Source organism: Ursus maritimus, unplaced genomic scaffold (assembly GCF_017311325.1).
Source record: "Ursus maritimus isolate PB19 unplaced genomic scaffold, ASM1731132v1 scaffold_29, whole genome shotgun sequence".
In the NCBI taxonomy this organism is placed as follows: Eukaryota; Metazoa; Chordata; class Mammalia; order Carnivora; family Ursidae; genus Ursus; species Ursus maritimus.
The window spans coordinates 9,312,729-9,329,803 of NW_024425452.1; the positions used below are offsets into that span (position 1 = coordinate 9,312,729).

General features: G+C 38.2%; 1 protein-coding gene across 1 annotated transcript in view; it reads left to right on the forward strand.

Annotated features, from left to right (window-relative positions):
* Nucleotides 1-17,075, forward strand: part of TFAP2D (transcription factor AP-2 delta) — a 56,253-nt gene that overhangs the window by 35,904 nt on the left and 3,274 nt on the right. The window contains exon 7 of the mRNA XM_040643570.1: nt 1,002-1,115. Within this exon, the coding sequence (XP_040499504.1) occupies nt 1,002-1,115 (114 nt within the window). The remainder of the gene's footprint in view (nt 1-1,001; nt 1,116-17,075) is intronic.

The following is a 17,075-nucleotide window of genomic DNA, read 5'->3' on the forward strand; positions in this document are numbered from 1 at the left end:
TCCAGACCAAAGAAAACCCCAAATCACTATCACTTTATCCCTTGACTATGGAGTGGCCTCACATTGGATGATGTATTCTTTTGAGCAATTCCTTGGCTGTCCTTTACTTCATTCTTCAATTACTATATTAATCTAGTGTTTTGTTGTTGTCGTTGTTGTTTAAGAAAATCTGTTTTCTTTAGATGTTTTGCTTCTTTAGAATTATATCATTTGGACTATATATCACAAAGGCTTAACTGTTATTCAATATATATATATAGTAACGTGGTAATTAAAACTGACCAGAAATCACAATTGTTTAATGTAAGAAAAGCAGCAGAAAAATTGCTCTTAAGGGTACCTTTTTGCAAGAAACTTTATTACATGGGACGTAATAATCATCGTTTGTGAGGCTAGCAGGCTGAATTGTGGCAAATGATTATGCACTTTAAATATTAAAATATAAATTCAGTTCACAAGAGTCTGAATTCTAATGAAATGCTGGGAAACAGGATTTTCCAAAGTCTACTTGAATCACGATGGCTCTGAAAGAAGACTGTAACTTGATTTAAGCTTTTTACAAATGTGATATCCCCTCTAAAAATCATATTTTAAGTTTTTTAAAAGCAATGATTACGTGTGATCCTTTCATGTAGATTTTTCCTTATGCTGAGGTAGAACTGTGAATGTTCACCTTGAAAATATACACGGTTTGTCAGTGCTCATGGGCTATTAATCACTTCCAAGGTTTTACAATCATCCCATAGTGCTTGGGAGCAAAGTGGCCATTGTGAACCTCACCTGTATGTTGTAGATGGAACTCTGGAGGTTGCTTTATGAAAGATGACCTAGTCCTATCTTATTTTACTTTATTTATTTATTTATTTATTTATTTATTTATTTATTTATTTATTATCTAGTCCTCTTTTAAATGAGAAAACAAACCTTTGGTAAAATATCATGGGATGAAATTAAAGCCCCTTGTTAAGACTTCAACTTCAATGGTGAATCTTTCTTTTTAGACAAATTTGTAAAGAATTCCAAGACCTCTTGAGCCAAGATAGATCACCCCTGGGGTCCTCCAGACCCACTCCAATTCTAGACCTTGACATCCAGAGACACTTAACACATTTCAGGTAAGACTGGTTTTCCAATCTCCTCAGACTCTCTTTTAAATTCTTAAACCATCTTTATTAACCCGGACATTTTTGTATTCTTATCACAGTTCCGTTTAGAGATATCGCTTATATATTCATATAGTGACTGACTGAATCTTTTGAAATTGTGAGCATCTAAGATCAAATTATAAAAATAGCTAATGTATGAAGCACTTTAGATCAGAAAATGTAGTGTCTTTGTGCAATTTTCAGGAAACTGTGACTTTGAAAATGAACACTGTTATTTCAAGTAATGGCATTTTTGAATCGGGATTCTGAAATCATTTAAATACTTCTTTATCTTGGTGAGGCACATTGTCGAATGGACAGATGATATGATACAAATTAATGGGATATCATACACTGATTTTGCAGGCATATGTTAATAATTTCTGCCCAATTAGAAACTGCAAATGGTTCTTAAATTAGACCACACAAGTATATTTTAAAGCTCCTGGAATGTGTTATTGAAAGCATATTTAAAATGTTGTCTTCTGAGATGCTTTGGAAAAGAACAGAATATTTTTTTCTGGTTAATTTATGCCCTAGATGCAATGTGGAAAAGAACAAGATAATTTCTCAGGTAACTTCCAGTTTTAAAGCTCTAAAATTCTAAAGCCTTACATGATATTTCTCATCAATGTAAAAAATATTTTATTGTCTTTTAATTGTCATCATTTAGTTTAAAAAACAATGTTAAGCAGGGGTTCCTGGGTGAGCTGGCTAAGCATCTTGATCTCAGCTCAGGTCTTGATCTTAGGGTCTTGAGTTCAAGCCCTGCCTTGGGCTCCACCTTACTTAAAACAAAACAAAGCAAACAAACAAACAAATTAAAACAATGTTAAGTAAAGACTATTATATGCTAAATTTTAAAATGTTTTTAGCACTTCTCACCGATTATAATGCTGTTGAGGAGGGTACTCCATTATATAAAGTAATGGATATTTAAATGAGCTGGAATTTTATCTGCAGCATCAGAGACTTTTAAATAGAATATTTTATTTTGCATCATCCACAAGGCCCCTCAAGATGTAGTAGATACACCCCTGAAGACTAAATTTAGGGTTTACCTTCGAAAAATGCACCAGATATACCAAAAATCTATCTCACAGGACTTTTCTCCTAGCATTCAATTGGGTTAGTGAAAGTGAGTGTAATAAAACTGGTAGAAATTACAATGCCCAGAAGTTAGGAGGAAAAGGCTTCGGAGTCAATAGAACCATCTTCAAATCCAGACCCTCCTACAGGTGAGCTGGGTGGTTTTAGGGTAACATGCATTCTTTCCAGCCCTCGATTTCCCTAGCTTTGAATAGAATAAGAACCCTTCTATTATATGGTGGCAATGAGCTAACATGACATAATAAATATAGGGGTGCCAGGCTGGCTCAGTCAGTCGAGCATGTGACTTGATCTTGGGGCCGTGAGTTCAAGCCCCACGTGGGGCATAGAGCTTACTTAAAATAAGCAAATAAATGAAAAATAAAATGAGATAATGAATATAAAGTAAGCATTCAGTGAATGATGCGTTGTTTACTCCGCCACTGATCCAGATGTAGAAGGTATGGTTTGCTCCACTGTCATACCTATACAAATATTTTTCATGTTTTTGTATCCACACTAAAGATATTTGTAGTTTTTACAGAAGTTCAATTCAGAACTTAATTTTTATACAAATTCAAGTCTTGATTTAAGGAAGTTTGTTAAGTTACAAATATACTCTAAGGAAGAATTTACTGTTAAAACATAGACAATTCAGATTTTATATCATAGCTACCAGGTTATTTCCAATTACAGGTGCCACAGCCTTCAGACAGTGAGCTGTCCTTTTTCAGGCTCAAAACAAAATACAACATCAATGTGTAAATTGAATATTAGCGACACTGTGAAATAAATAGGCAAACCGTGTGTTTGCTCAGCATAGGTGCAATCTGCTAATTTGTTGATACTTCAGTTAGTTGCCAAATTAATGCCACAGAACTCCTTAGAGAAAAACCTTTACTTCTAAACTTGAGCTGAATGTTTCCTTCCTGGGCTTTATTTGCTCTTATTTACTTCCCCCCATGCAGAATATGGTAACAAGCTAGTCCCGTGTTGTCCAGGAAAGAGCTAAATATATTGAATATTGCTCCCCGCCTTCCTCAGTTAAAAAAGAGATTATATTTTGGGTGTAAAACTCTCAAGATTATGTATGGCTGCAGATTCTCAATCACAACAATTTGAAATATACAGCCATACCTTAAAACAATTTAACACTACGTGGTGTATCTACTTATAAAAGTATCATCTATAAAATTTTGGTATTATTTATATATGAATATATATGGGCATACATATTATAGTATTATAAATATTATTAAGTATTTTGATATCAGAATGTTATGATTTCCTATTTATTATGCCTTTTTAATATTTTCCAGATTTTTTATTTACTTTGCCTTAATTATATTCTAGATTATTTATTTTGATGAGATGTTCTGATTTCATAATGGAAGGTGGTAGGATGATAGAAATCACTTAACTGAAGTTCACTTTATAGCAAACTTCCTAAATCATATCTTTTTTATTGTGATAAAAAGCACTTAATATAAAATTTACTATCTAACCATTTCTAAATGAACAGTTTAGCAGTGTGAAGTGTAAGTGTATGCACATTGTTATGCACCAACTCTCCAGGACTTCTTCATTTTGCAAATCTGAAACTCCATAACCATTAAACAACTCCCCATTTCCCCCTTTCCCCCCTTCCCCCAGCCCATGGCAGCTACCATTCTGCTTTCTGTTTTTATGATTTTAACTACCCTAGATGCCTATTCATATAAGTGGAATCATACAGTATGTCTTTTTGTGCCTAGCTTATCTCACTCAGTGTAATGTTCTCAAGGTTCATCTGTGTTGTAGCATGTGTCAGAATTTCCTTCCTTTTTAAAACTGAATAATATTGCATTGTATGTCCGTGTCACATATGTTTATCTATTCATTCATTAATGGATACCTGGATTGCTTCTGCCTCTTGGCTGTTGTGAATAGTACTGCTATGAAAATGGGTATGCAAATATCTCTTTGAGATCTTGCTTTCAATTCTTTTGGATATATATCCAGAAGTAGAATTACTCTATTATCTAGTAATTATTTTTAATTTGGGGGGAAGTTGTCATAGACTTATAATACATGAAAGAGATTTTATAATAGAGGATTAAGCAGAGTACGGGTAAACCTGGGATAATTAGGAAATGCTTTCGTCTTTCCATCCACAGTACTTGGCACATGGTACATACCCAATAAATATGTTAATTATTTTTTGATAGCGGCTATCTTAATGGGTATGAGGTGATATCTCGTTGTGGTTTTGATTTGTATCTCCCTAGTGATGAATGAAGTGAAGTATCTTTGCAAAAGCTTTTTGACCATTTCTATGCCATTTTTTGGACAAAGGTCTATTCAAGTCCTTTACCCATTTTTAATCTGGTTATTTGCTTTTTTTGTTGTTGAGTTGTAAGTTCTTTATATATTCTGGATATTAGCCCCTTTTAGACATATGATTTGCAAATATTTTCTTTCGTTCTGTAGGTTGCCTTTTTATTCTGTTGATTATGTTCTTCGATGCACAGAAATTTTTATGTTGTTCAACTTGCTTTTTTTTTTTCACTCTTGTTGCCTGTGCTTTTGGTGTCATATCCACAAAATCCTTGCCAAATCCAAAGTCATGAAGCTTTCCCCCTGTTTTCTTCTAAGAGTTTTATAGTTTTAGGTCTTATGTTTAGGTTTTTGATGCATTTTGAGTTAGTTTTTATATGTAAGGTAAGGTAGATGTCCAACTTCATTTTTCTGCATGTCTTAAACTATGTCCTTTTAAACAAAAGATATATGGTTGACATTTCCAATTAAAACCCAAATCAAAGTCTCCTGATATAGATCAAGTTTAAATGTATGTCTTTTTTTTTTTTTTTACTGTGCATTTATTAAAAGAAGCCTCAGTAGTATAGCTTAGTAGGACAATAAAGGTCAGCTTGTTGCCTGACCTTGAAAAAGACGTCGCACTTTTTTTTTTTTTTGAAGATTTTATTTATTTATTTGACAGAGAGAGAGGTGCCAGCGAGAGAGGGAACACAAGCAGGGGGAGTGGGAGAGGAAGAAGCAGGCTCCCAGCGGAGGAGCCTGATGTGGGACTGATCCCAGGACTCTGGGATCACGCCCTGGGCCAAAGGCAGACGCTTAATGACTGAGCCACCCAGGCACCCCAAGATGTCACACTTTTTAAGTGTAATCCTTGAACCTGTTTTCACAGCAAAATCTCTCTTGGAGCTTTTTAAAAAATCTCAAGGACAGGAGTACACTTCAAAAGATCTAATTTAATGGGTCAAGTCTAGAATTGGATTTGAGCATCTGTGCTGTTTGCAGAACTCTGAAGTTGATTCTGATAGTTGGACAGCTTTAAGAACCACAGCCCTAAGATGTTTCTAGACTATTAGTTTTTTTTTTAACTTGGGAAGAAAAACAATTCTAATTCATTTTTAAAGTGACATTGAGAATTATATAAAGTTCTGTCTTGTATACCAACGTATTGAAAGGATTCTACATTTATTATTCTGCCAGTACTCTGGGTAAAAAACATGTCAGCATGGAATGTGTCTCTTTCATAATTTCCTACTTAGTTTTTATAGAAGCATAAGCTCAAGAGAAAAATGAGTTAGAAAGGAAGCAGAACACATCTGACTCTGAAAACAGTCCATTGGCAGAGTCTGATTTTTCTACTGTTTTTGCTGGGTCCTGGCTGGGAAAGAAGTAAGGAGAGAGTGTGATTAGATAGGCATAGAGAACACTCTAATTAGTAACATCAACTTTTCTATTATTTTACTTGGCCAAAATATCCATCCCAGTGTAGACAATTTGAATTACGCCTTACAACGTGACTGATTTGGTACCTTGCGGACTGTGGCTTGCTTTTGGCCCATTGAATATGTCCAGGTAAAGCTAGGGAATGATCTGACCTCGTAAAGCACAGATAACTACTTCCAGCCTTCTGTGGTCGTTGACATATCCGTGTGCTCTGGGAAACCGTACAGCAGTGACCCTTCTCACAATCCATAGCCTGGAAAGCTGCTTGTTTCCATCAAAATGACAGCAGTCAGGCTTATTCATTATTTATAATTTACTGAGTACCATCAAAAGTGTAGAGAACACAGCAGACACTGTAACACCTACTGGAAGGGGGAAGAGAATTGATTGACATCTGCACAAGACCCCGCAGATACAATTCCCAGGAACAACGGTGGCAATTAGACCAAGGTGGCATGGGGCCTCATGCACAGAACAGACTCAGCTCAGACAGAAGCCCAGGGGCCTCATTTTCTGCAATGTTAGGAACTCCCCTCTTTGCGATCTCAGGACGTCTTAGCAACCTTTCCCTTCTTGGTCTCTTACTTTCTCATAATCACCTTGAATCTGAAGGCAAGCAAAAGCACGTCTGACAACATAAGTAAGGGGAGGGAGTTAGACTCTCTTTAACACTCCATTCAGAAAGAACAGCCCATCAGAGAAATGAGGAAGTTTTCTTTCTCAGCACCCACCTTTGGAGCCTGAAATGTTATTGTTTCTTGTGTTTTACAGTGGTGATGGCCAGTGGTGAAAGATTGGGACTCAAGGATTGTCCCGTTCTTTAGGAACTTGTAATGGGGCAGAAAATTACTTTCAAAAACTTATAATATATGAGAGATTTTGTAAGAAAGGATTAAGCACAATATAGGTAATTACCTGGGGTAATTAAGAAAGGCTTTCATGTATCTATCCATAGTACTTAACACATAGTATGTACCCAATAAATATGTTCATCGATGTGGATTATGATAATATCTCTATTAGGTCTTGGATGTATTCTCCACTGGGTTATTCCCAGGGCCATGGTGTTTTAATTGAACCTTGGGCTAGGGAAGTGAAATGATCAATATGCTTAATTCTTCTGTTGCAGTCAAAAAGTGAATTGACATCACACCTTCTTAGAAATAGGTCTTCCTACTCCTCCCATAATTCCTGGAAATAGGAAATGTATAGACACTTCCCAGATATCTGTATATTTGCTGGTGATGACATCTTCTTTATTGATTCTCAATGTTGGAAGGCCCCTCCCATTTCCCACTCCCCTTCAACATTTGGATCTTCTCGCCAGCATCCTTGTCAGGTTGTCACCCATTCCAGGCTTAAAATTTTTCAATGATAGACTGCTCTTTTATTGCCCAGACAGCCCTTCTATCTCCGACAACTCTATCTGAAACGCCTTCCTTCCACTGAGGCAACATCTGTCTCCCTAATGTCCTACTCCTTGGGGGTCTTCCATAGTCAGTTTAATTCTGTTTCCCTCCCGATTTCTAAAGACAGCTCTGGTGTCTGAGTTTTCTCTTGCTGGGCTATTCATCCCCTTTTCTTTATGTTCCGCATGTGACATGAATTCCAGTCAACTCAGCTACTGTCTTCTGAGAGCCGTATGCTCGGCAGCTCACTCAGGAGAGCATGTGTGTCTCTACTTGAACGTGACATGTTTGGTTGTCTCCAAGGAGCCTAAAGTGTGTATAGGCTTTGTTTTTTGTTTTTATTTTTCTCATTTGGGGGGGATGGGAAAGTGGTAGGGAAGGTAATCAGTAGTGGATGATTTTATTAATCCTGTGAAAGCATTCTTTAGGTCAGAAGAAAAATGGAGAAATTTCAATTTAATCTCTAATCTCAAAAGAAAACATCATGAAATGAATTATACAACGAGATTTAGCATTTAAGAAATAAAATTATTAAGCCTCCTTTAGGATGTTCCGCCAATTCAAGAGGACTTCTAGAACCATTTTGTTTAAGAATATTCAAAAAACATGAGCCTGAATTGTGAAGAAAAAAAAAATCCTATATTTCCCACTTCAGTTCCTTTATGTAGGGTTGAAATTCAACTTAAACTTCAAAACCTGAGTGCAATTCCCAGGTGCAAAGAAAAACATACCTGTAAATGGTCAGGTCTTATTCACTAGTTAAATACGAACAGTTTCTATTTACATAAGAGTAAAAATAGTCTCCCTTGAAAATTTTCACTAGTAAAATTTAGACTAAAAATAAAACAGGCAACAGTTTTCACTCCCTTAGCAGACAAGTGGAATCACGATGAACTTCTTGTATGAATCTACATTAAAGTACTTACATTCATTTAACATTAAGCAGGAAATTGAAGAATTAAATCAGTTGCCAATATTTATTATACTTAACAAGTTGCATGGCACCAAACCAAATGCTGCAGGAGATACATATATAAAAGCATCCCTTGAAGGTCACTTGATGACATCTTCATGGATTTGTAGGTGCAGCACGTAGGAGACTAGTAATTCAAACAACAGAAACCAGAGACAACTGTTTCTAACAAGTTTCAAACATGGCGCTGTAAAAACAACATGTGCGGATAATTGGGGAATGCATCATTGGTAAAGAAATTTGGTAATTTTTATTTAAATCATTTCTATCTTTGTTGAGCTATGAATTGGGGGACAGTCTGGGGAGACAGCACAGGATTGTAGGAAGCACTCAGGATTGGTTTCAGGGATCTAACTCAGTCTCCTCTTGGTACCAGCTGATAGTATGGATTTAGAGGAGACATTTCACCAGCCTGGCCTCTGCACGTTCATCCATAAATTGATACAGTTAAGCTGGATGATCTCGAAGGCTTCTTCTAGACCAATGATATTTTACCCCATTTTCCATTTACCACTCCATGTTAAATCATTATTTATGTTGCGTTTCCATATGATATCATTTTTTCTCTTTATGTTTCAGAAATGTATTCATTTTAAAAAGCCAACAACTGAATAAAATTCATCCCAAAAAGCACAAGAGCCCTAAGCTCAGCCTTTCCATTCCCTTATTCTAAATAGAAAATATGAATTGCCTGGGGCGCCTGGGTGGCGCAGTCCTTAAGCGTTTGCCTTCGGCTCAGGGTGTGATCCCAGCGTTATGGGATCGAGCCCCACATCAGGCTCCTCCGCTGGGAGCCTGCTTCTTCCTCTCCCACTCCCCTTGCTTGTGTTCCCTCTCTCGCTGGCTGTCTCTGTCAAATAAATAAATAAAATCTTAAAAAAAAAAAAAGAAAATATGAATTGCCTGATAGGGAGAAATATAAGGAGATGGTTCATTTATTCCTAAAAGCTCTATTCCTATATGCAAAAATAGGGTGCAGATGTCAAAAATGTCTTTACCTTCAAAAAGTTGACTTGGACGTGATTGACTTTGGTGTTGACTTTGCGTGTGCAATGATTATATCCGTAGCCTCCTTTGCTTATGAGCTGGCCTGAAGTAAAAGGGAGTCATAAGGACTCAATCCCTTTCGGGACCTGAGTAGGTGGCTGAGAAGAACAGGATGAACGTGACCTTAGGGCAGTAGATGGGCAACACATATCCCAATCTGGCAGAGATTCAGGGCAGTCGTAAATAAGCTTCTCCAAAGTGAGTTTTTGAGTTTTGTAGAACTCTAATCCCATGAGATGCTCCTTGAAAGTGTCTCCGGGTCAAGGGTTTTATGGCTCAGGAAACCCTGCCTATTATAATCTGCTTGAAGTATGCCAGTTACACATTAGCATATCAAAAGCCCCCCAGAACCCTTTTTGGATGGAAGAAATACTCAGCCCCATGTTTCCAAAACGTGATCACAGAAACTCTTTTTTTCTCAGAGTCACTATTAACATCCCATGAAACTAAGGTTCTACAGAGGATCTTGGGGGAAATGCTGAAGTTCCTCATTCTCTTTTTCCTGGGAAGGAGAGCAGACATGGTACTTACTTAGGTGTTACTTCTTGGTCCTGAGGGAACATACCCAGCTCCCTGGCTGCATTTAAATTGAATTGGTACTGTTTAAAAAATACTGATGTTTTGGACCCATCCCAAACTAATGACATCAGGATCTCTGGAGTGGGACCCACATATGGGTTTTTTTTTTTTTAATAAGCTCCCCAGGTGACTTTTCTATGTTATCTGGGGTTGAGAACCACTAGCGGAAGGAAGCACAGAACGTTTGTGAGTGCTGTCAAGGCCTTGCTAATCAGTAGATTTCGGTAATCTCTCACCACCAGAGAACTGTATACCTTAATTATGCACTTGAATTAAACTTCATTTTAAAAGCACTTGGGGCCATGGGACAACATAATCTATGTAGACAATAAGCACGATCAGACAGTTTTTCTGTTCCTCTATGTCCCCGGCCAGTTAGGCTGGGCTACAAAGGATAGATGCCATCATGTTTTGGGAGGATAAGCCCCAGTTACTTTCCTCAGGGTGAGGTCTCTGTCCATGGCCTATATTCAGGGTTTGTGCTGCTTCCAAGAGATGAAGTGCCTTATCCTCGTAGCTCTGAAAAGAAGGTTTTGCAGAGAAGCCCACAGTCCTTTGCTGGTGTTCTCCAGGGGCCGTTCCCCAGCCTGCTGCCCTCGCCACTGTTCTCAGGAGTGGAAGAAGGCATTTTGCTGGCTGCCACCTAAAACCATAGTGGGGAGCACAGACTGAGCCGCAGGCTACATTTGGACCTAAGCCTGCAGTAGCTAAATAATCCAGGAGGGAAAGAGAAGGAGCCTTGTCTTCCTTTTAAATCTTGCTGCCTGCATGCCTCCCGGAGGCCAAAACACAGAGCTGAGGTTGGTGACAGTGGCATCTGTATGCAATTCAGGAAATCAAAGATGCATGATAGCAAACACCCACTGGAATGACGCAACAGGACAAAATAATGAGAATAACAACCCAAACTATTTCAACCTTTATACATACCGAAAGAAGTGCAGGAAGAGATCTTTGCTTGTCAAACATTTTCCAGGTAGAAAGTTGAAATTTGACAAAATGAAATCAGCTTCTAGTCTTATTACCTAAATGATGGCAGTGGGCTAGTTTCTACTCATGTCCAGTGTCCTAGTTTGCAGCATAATAGTATGTAATTACGTCCAGCTTTTTTCATCCCGAAAGAAAGCTAGAAAAATTCATCCTTGGTTGTCAGACACACCCAAGCGACCTAGTCTTCAGTAGCAACTACTAGCGAGGCTGCCATTTCCTTTTCAATACATTTTACTAATTTTTTATCTTTTACTTTTTTTTTTTTTTATCAAGTAGACTCCACACCCAATGTGGGGTTTGAACTCACAACCCCGAGATCAAGAGTCCCATGCTCTACCGACTAAGCCAGCAAGGTGCCCCACCTTTTCAATACATCTTAAATCAGTGTTTCCTTAGTATTTGGAAAGGGTGTGCTGGATCCTAGGCCCAACTCTTGCCCAGATAAGAAGAATTCAGGGGAAGATTCCATAGGCGTTTACTTTAGGCTATGTTTTAGAAAATAGCTTTAGTGTTTTAATTTAAATTAGTGTAGACAAATCAATGAAAAGTAACGATAAAGCATTTCTGAAGGACACCTGAAGCCATATGGAAACAACTTTGTAACATCTCTCAAGCTTACAGCAAAGCTCGTGAAGTATAAACCACATTTACTTACATTAAGGAAAGTAAAATAGCTCTTGTTCCTTCGGTAGTTGTCTTTTCAGAATCCTCTATTAATTTATATTCCGAGTAAGGACTGAAGCTTTGGAGATTTTCTTTTTTTTTTTTTTTATTAAAGATTTTATTTATTTACTTGACAGAGAGAAAGAGACAGCGTGCACAAAAGTAGGGGGAGCAGCAGGCAGAGGGAGAGGGAGTAGCAGACTCCCCGCTGAGCAGGGAGCTGGAGGTGGGGCTCCATCCCAGGACCCTGGGATCATGACCTGAGCCAAAGGCAGACGCTTAACCAACCGAGCCACCCAGGCGCCCCTGGAGATTTTCAAGATAAACTTATAAGGCCTTAGCCACAAGCAAAGAAAGTACTTAATGAGAGATCACAAGGTGTAAAGAGAAGTTTGTGAAATTTCTATTATATTTCTATATATTTCTGTATATTTCTATATACAGAAATATATTTCTATTATTCTCATCATTCACAGCAAGTAGTTTATAAGCATAAACACTGAGTTAAAGCTGGATTGTTCCTAATGTCTTATTATCAAAACCACACAGGGAAAAGGAAGAGAGGATTATAACTTATTCTCTTTCAAATAGCAATTTCTTCTTTTCCATCTTCTATTATTACCTCTGTCATTTCTGTCTCCATTTCTTCATTTTTAACACTACTGATAGTACAGTTTGAACTGTTGCAATACATTTTCCCTGCAAAGTTGAAGTCTATAATCAGTAGAACTTATACGAGTCAAGGCCCATTGGTCAAGAAGAGATCAGAATGCTACCATATATTTTTATTTTATTTAATTTTATTTTTATTTAATTTATTTATTTATTCATTCACTCATTCATTTATGTATTTATCTTAAGTGGGGCCCTGAACCCAACGCAGGGCTTGAACTCACAACCCTGAGATCATGACCTGAGCTGAGATCAAGAGTCAGACGCTTAACAGGCTGAGCCACACAGGCGCCGCCAGAATGCCACCTTATAAAAGGACAAAAGAACAGTCTAAGTCCACAGGTACATGCGCACACAGAGACATACTCGGTCCCTAAAAAGGGTGGTTCTGCTCTGAGCTACCCCTCCAGTTGCTGAAATGCAAACCTACCCTAACACTTACCGGGAAAGTCAAAAGTGGAACTTCCCCTTTGGATCCAGCATAGTTGCTGTCTCCCTGAGCTCAGCCACTTTGCAAAGATGTTTTATGTTGCAGAAAGATGCTCTTGAGAATGCTAATTGGGGGATCTAGCAGAATAGGAGTTTTTAAAACCATGAATAAAATTAAGACAATGACTATTAAATAGAAGTTGCATTTTCTCTGACATCAGGTGCCATAAACTATAACAGTCTGGATTTTCTCAGCGGGTAATTGTGTTGTTCACAGTCAGTTGTCAGAACCTTCCTGCTCCTCAGTGTGAAATTAGTAATAGGAAAATGAAATCAATGAGCTGGAATCTAGTTAGAGAGAGAGAGAGAGAGAGAGAATAGTTCAAGGTAAATATAGCTTGGAAGCCTGACTAGCTGTGATGCGAATCTCAGATTTTGACCTGTTGTTTTGTTTTTTTTTTTGTTGTTGTTGTTGTTTTGAGCTTAGATTTACTGATCTGGGGAGCCTTTCCCTAAGAATTACTCTTGGGTCAGATCTCTCCGTCAGCATATTGCAAATGGATATGTTTTCCTAATCTCCCCTAAATTTCACACCTTTGATTTTGGCCCACCACCAGTGCTTTTTCACCACATTAAGGTATATAAAAATTTAGGTTCCCTTATCTAATGCAGGAATTTTCCTCTCTCCCTTAATGCCAGCACTTAAATCTAGGACGCCTTCAAACACATTGTCAGTTAACAGGGCAAGCAGAGTGGGATGAATGGGAGAGTCTGGCAGCACTCCACTGGAAACACCCTTCAAGGCTGACAAATGCCCTAGGCCTACACTTGGGGCACCATTGCCCAACCAGCTGTGGGTCTCCCTAAGTCAGCCCTCATCTAGTTCATTTGTCCCCTCAACTTATCATATGGTATTTGGGGAGATTTTGTCAGATGCATTGCGAAAATCCTATAGTAAAGTACATTGTTAGTCCCTTAATAACACTTTAGTTAAGAAAAAACACAAGTACTGGGGAGTCTGGCTGGCTCAGTCAATGGAACACACAACTCTTGATCTCACGTTGGGTGTAGAGAGTACTTAAAAAAAATTTTTTTTAAATCTTTAAAAAAATGCGGGGCGCCTGGGTGGCACAGCAGTTAAGCACCTGCCTTCGGCTCAGGGCGTGATCCTGGCATTATGAGATCGAGCCCCACATCAGGCTCTTCCGCTATGAGCCTGCTTCTTCCTCTCCCACTCCCCCTGCTTGTGTTCCCTCTCTCGCTGGCTGTCTCTATCTCTGTCGAATAAATAAATAAAATCTTAAAAAAAAAAAAATCTTTAAAAAAATGCAGTTACTTTATTGGGTTCCTTACTGAACCCTTCTGTGATCACTTCTTTTAAAAATATTAACACTTCAGAATGGTAAGGACCCATTATATGAACAAATGGTGATAAGGAGCACTTAACCAGCAATAAAAAATAATCTATTGATAAACACCACAACATGGATGAATCTCAAAATTATTATGCCAGGTTATAATAGTCTATAGACTTTATTGTTCAGTTTATATGACAGTTGGGAAAAAGTAATAACTATAGGGATAGAAATTAGAGTGCTTATTCCCAGGAGCTGAGGGAGAAGGGGTTGACTGACATGGAACATGAGAAAATGTTTTGGGTAATTGTAGTGGTTACACAACTGCATGGGTTTGTCAAAATTCAACGGTCTGTATTTCTAAAAAGGATAAATCTTACCCTATGTAAGCTTACATTCAATGTACCTGATTTTAAAAATGTCCCATTACAGGGACTCCTGGGTGGCACAGTCCGTTAAGCATTCCACTCTTGGTTTCTGCTCAGCGTCCTAATCTCAGGGTCCTGATTTCAGGATGGTGAGATGGAGCCTGGCTCCAAGCTTATCCTAGCGCAGATCTTCTGGAGCTTCTCTCGCTTCCTCTCCCTCCTCTTCTGTTCCTCTCTAGTCTCTTTCTCTCTCTAAAATAAGTAAATCTTTTTTTTAATGTCCCATTGTAAGAAACTTGTTAAGGGATGAATTAAATGTAATTTAATAAGCTAGAGTGCCTAAAATCTTTCTCTTTCCGTCCCCCCATTTTGATTATTAAGGCAGTTTATTCTGTTCTATTTCACACCTTCTCTCCCATCTTTCAAGATTTTTCAAAGATTACCTAACAACTTCGGTGTCTCAAAAACGCATGCCTGTTTTCTTTATCCTGAAATAGGAATTTCCTATACTTAAAAAAAGTCTCAACTCCATTCTTTATCATTGCCAGTTTTAAACATTAAACTGTCTGAAAAGAAAGCCAAGTATCTTAATTACCATTTAATCTTTTGTCTGCTAACATAGCACCATCTCCCTTCCCCACCCCTCCCCGCCCTTCTCTGCAGCGTTCCTCTTCCCTATTCTTGGAACCTAACTTAACTTTGAATCCTACTACCCTGGGCTTCAGAAACTCCTCAATGAAGCCAGGGAAACTTTAGCCTTTTGGTAAGTCAGTCATTCCAGACATTGAGGTACCCCACCCCCTACCACCACTCTCCCCTGACGCTCCTGCCTCAGGAGGTCACCAGTAGCCAAGTGCTGGCGGCTGACAGTGTCAGGAAGAGTGTAGGTTGATGCTGATAGTGTCCCATCTCAGCCCTGCTTGTTTTTGTTGTTGCTGTTCATTTGTGGTTTGTTTTTTATTTTAACAGCTCTTTGTATTTTTTTTAAGATGAGACTATAACTTTAGATTACCAATGTATAGTAAGAGCTCAAACCACAAAGTTTTAGAGACACGTACAGCATCTTCTTTGCCTCTCTGTGAATATCTACATACTTTGATTCTCACTGGGCTATAAGGCCACGCATATGGCTCCCAGTCCTCTTCCTCCCTTTGGTGACTGAGATCTTACCCTCCCCTGTCTTTGTCTTCCCATGGTCTTTCCAGGCTCTGGTTGTACAATTTGGTGGTGGGGGCAGGGGGGGAATGTTACTCCGTTCTCCTAAAAATTCTATTTAAGTTCTTTTATCACTTTGGCAAGTTTCTATCCTTTGGCGGGAGCATATCTTTTTCAATGTCTTAATCAAGGGACCAGGAAACTAACACTTTTTTCCATATCATCCAAGGAGCTTTGATGGGTCAGTGGACTTTAGAGCAGCTGAGAAGAGGGAGGACAAACGAAGGTGCCCAAGTAGGAATGACCATCACAGGTTTGGGGATAAAGAAGAGAGGAGCCTGAGATAAGCCTTTTAAAAATAAAGAATAGAACACATGATTGCAAAGGAGGGAGGAAGGAGGCCTGAGAAATGCAAATATGATAGGAAATCTGACACAGCATCAAGCCTGGCTGCCACCTTCAGCGACAATGTTGAAACTGTGGCATGAAGAGGACACGTTGAACACAATGCTAGTTGTCGCTTTCACTTGTCTCGTTCCTGAGGATACACTTTTAGATGAATTTGAATTTGGAAGAACTTCTGGGGCACCTGGGTGGCTCAGTCATTAAGCATCTGCCTTTGGCTCAGGGCGTGATCCCGGTGTTCCAGGATCGAGCCCCGCATCAGGCTCCTCCGCTATGAGCCTGCTTCTTCCTCTCCCACTCCCCCTGCTTGTGTTCCCTCTCTTGCTGGCTGTCTCTCTGTGTCTAATAAATAAATAAATAAATCTTTAAAAAAAAATTTGGAAGAACTTCTAAATTTTGACTACCTACTTCAAACCATTTATGGCTACTATCTAACCCAGGTAATATTTGCCTGTGAAATACCCTCTCCTGTTAATCTGATGAAAATGTATGCAAATGCAAAGAATGTGGCTGAAAAATCTTTATCCTGAAATAGGAATTTTAAGTCAATATTAAGTCTGTGGCTGAAAAATAATATTTTCTAAAGGCAAAAATTGATCTCTGTTATCAAAGATTTTAGAGATTTGACTAACAGATGACCTCAGTTTATTTTCTGTCTAGGACTGAAAGTCAGACTTATTATTTCAGTTTTTTCTATTATTTTTCTGTAGATTCTACATTATTCCTTTTCACCTTTTTGTATGTTACTGTAAATGAGATATACACTTATTTTTCTGGAGTGGTTGGGGCCAACAGAATAACATGATATTTCCAGAAATTCCTTTTAATCATCCTGTGATTTCACACTTTTTTTCTGTGCTCTTTTAATACAATATTAAATTACTTGAATTACTTGAATTAATAAACCTCACTGAAAACTGCTAGAATAGAAGCTATCTTTTGTACCTATTATCATCCTATGCAGTGTGCCACGTATTTTTTTTGATGTGCGGGAAATGTTAAATGAAGGAAACTAACAATTTACGTGATGTCTTCCATGTTGAAAGATAACATTTCAA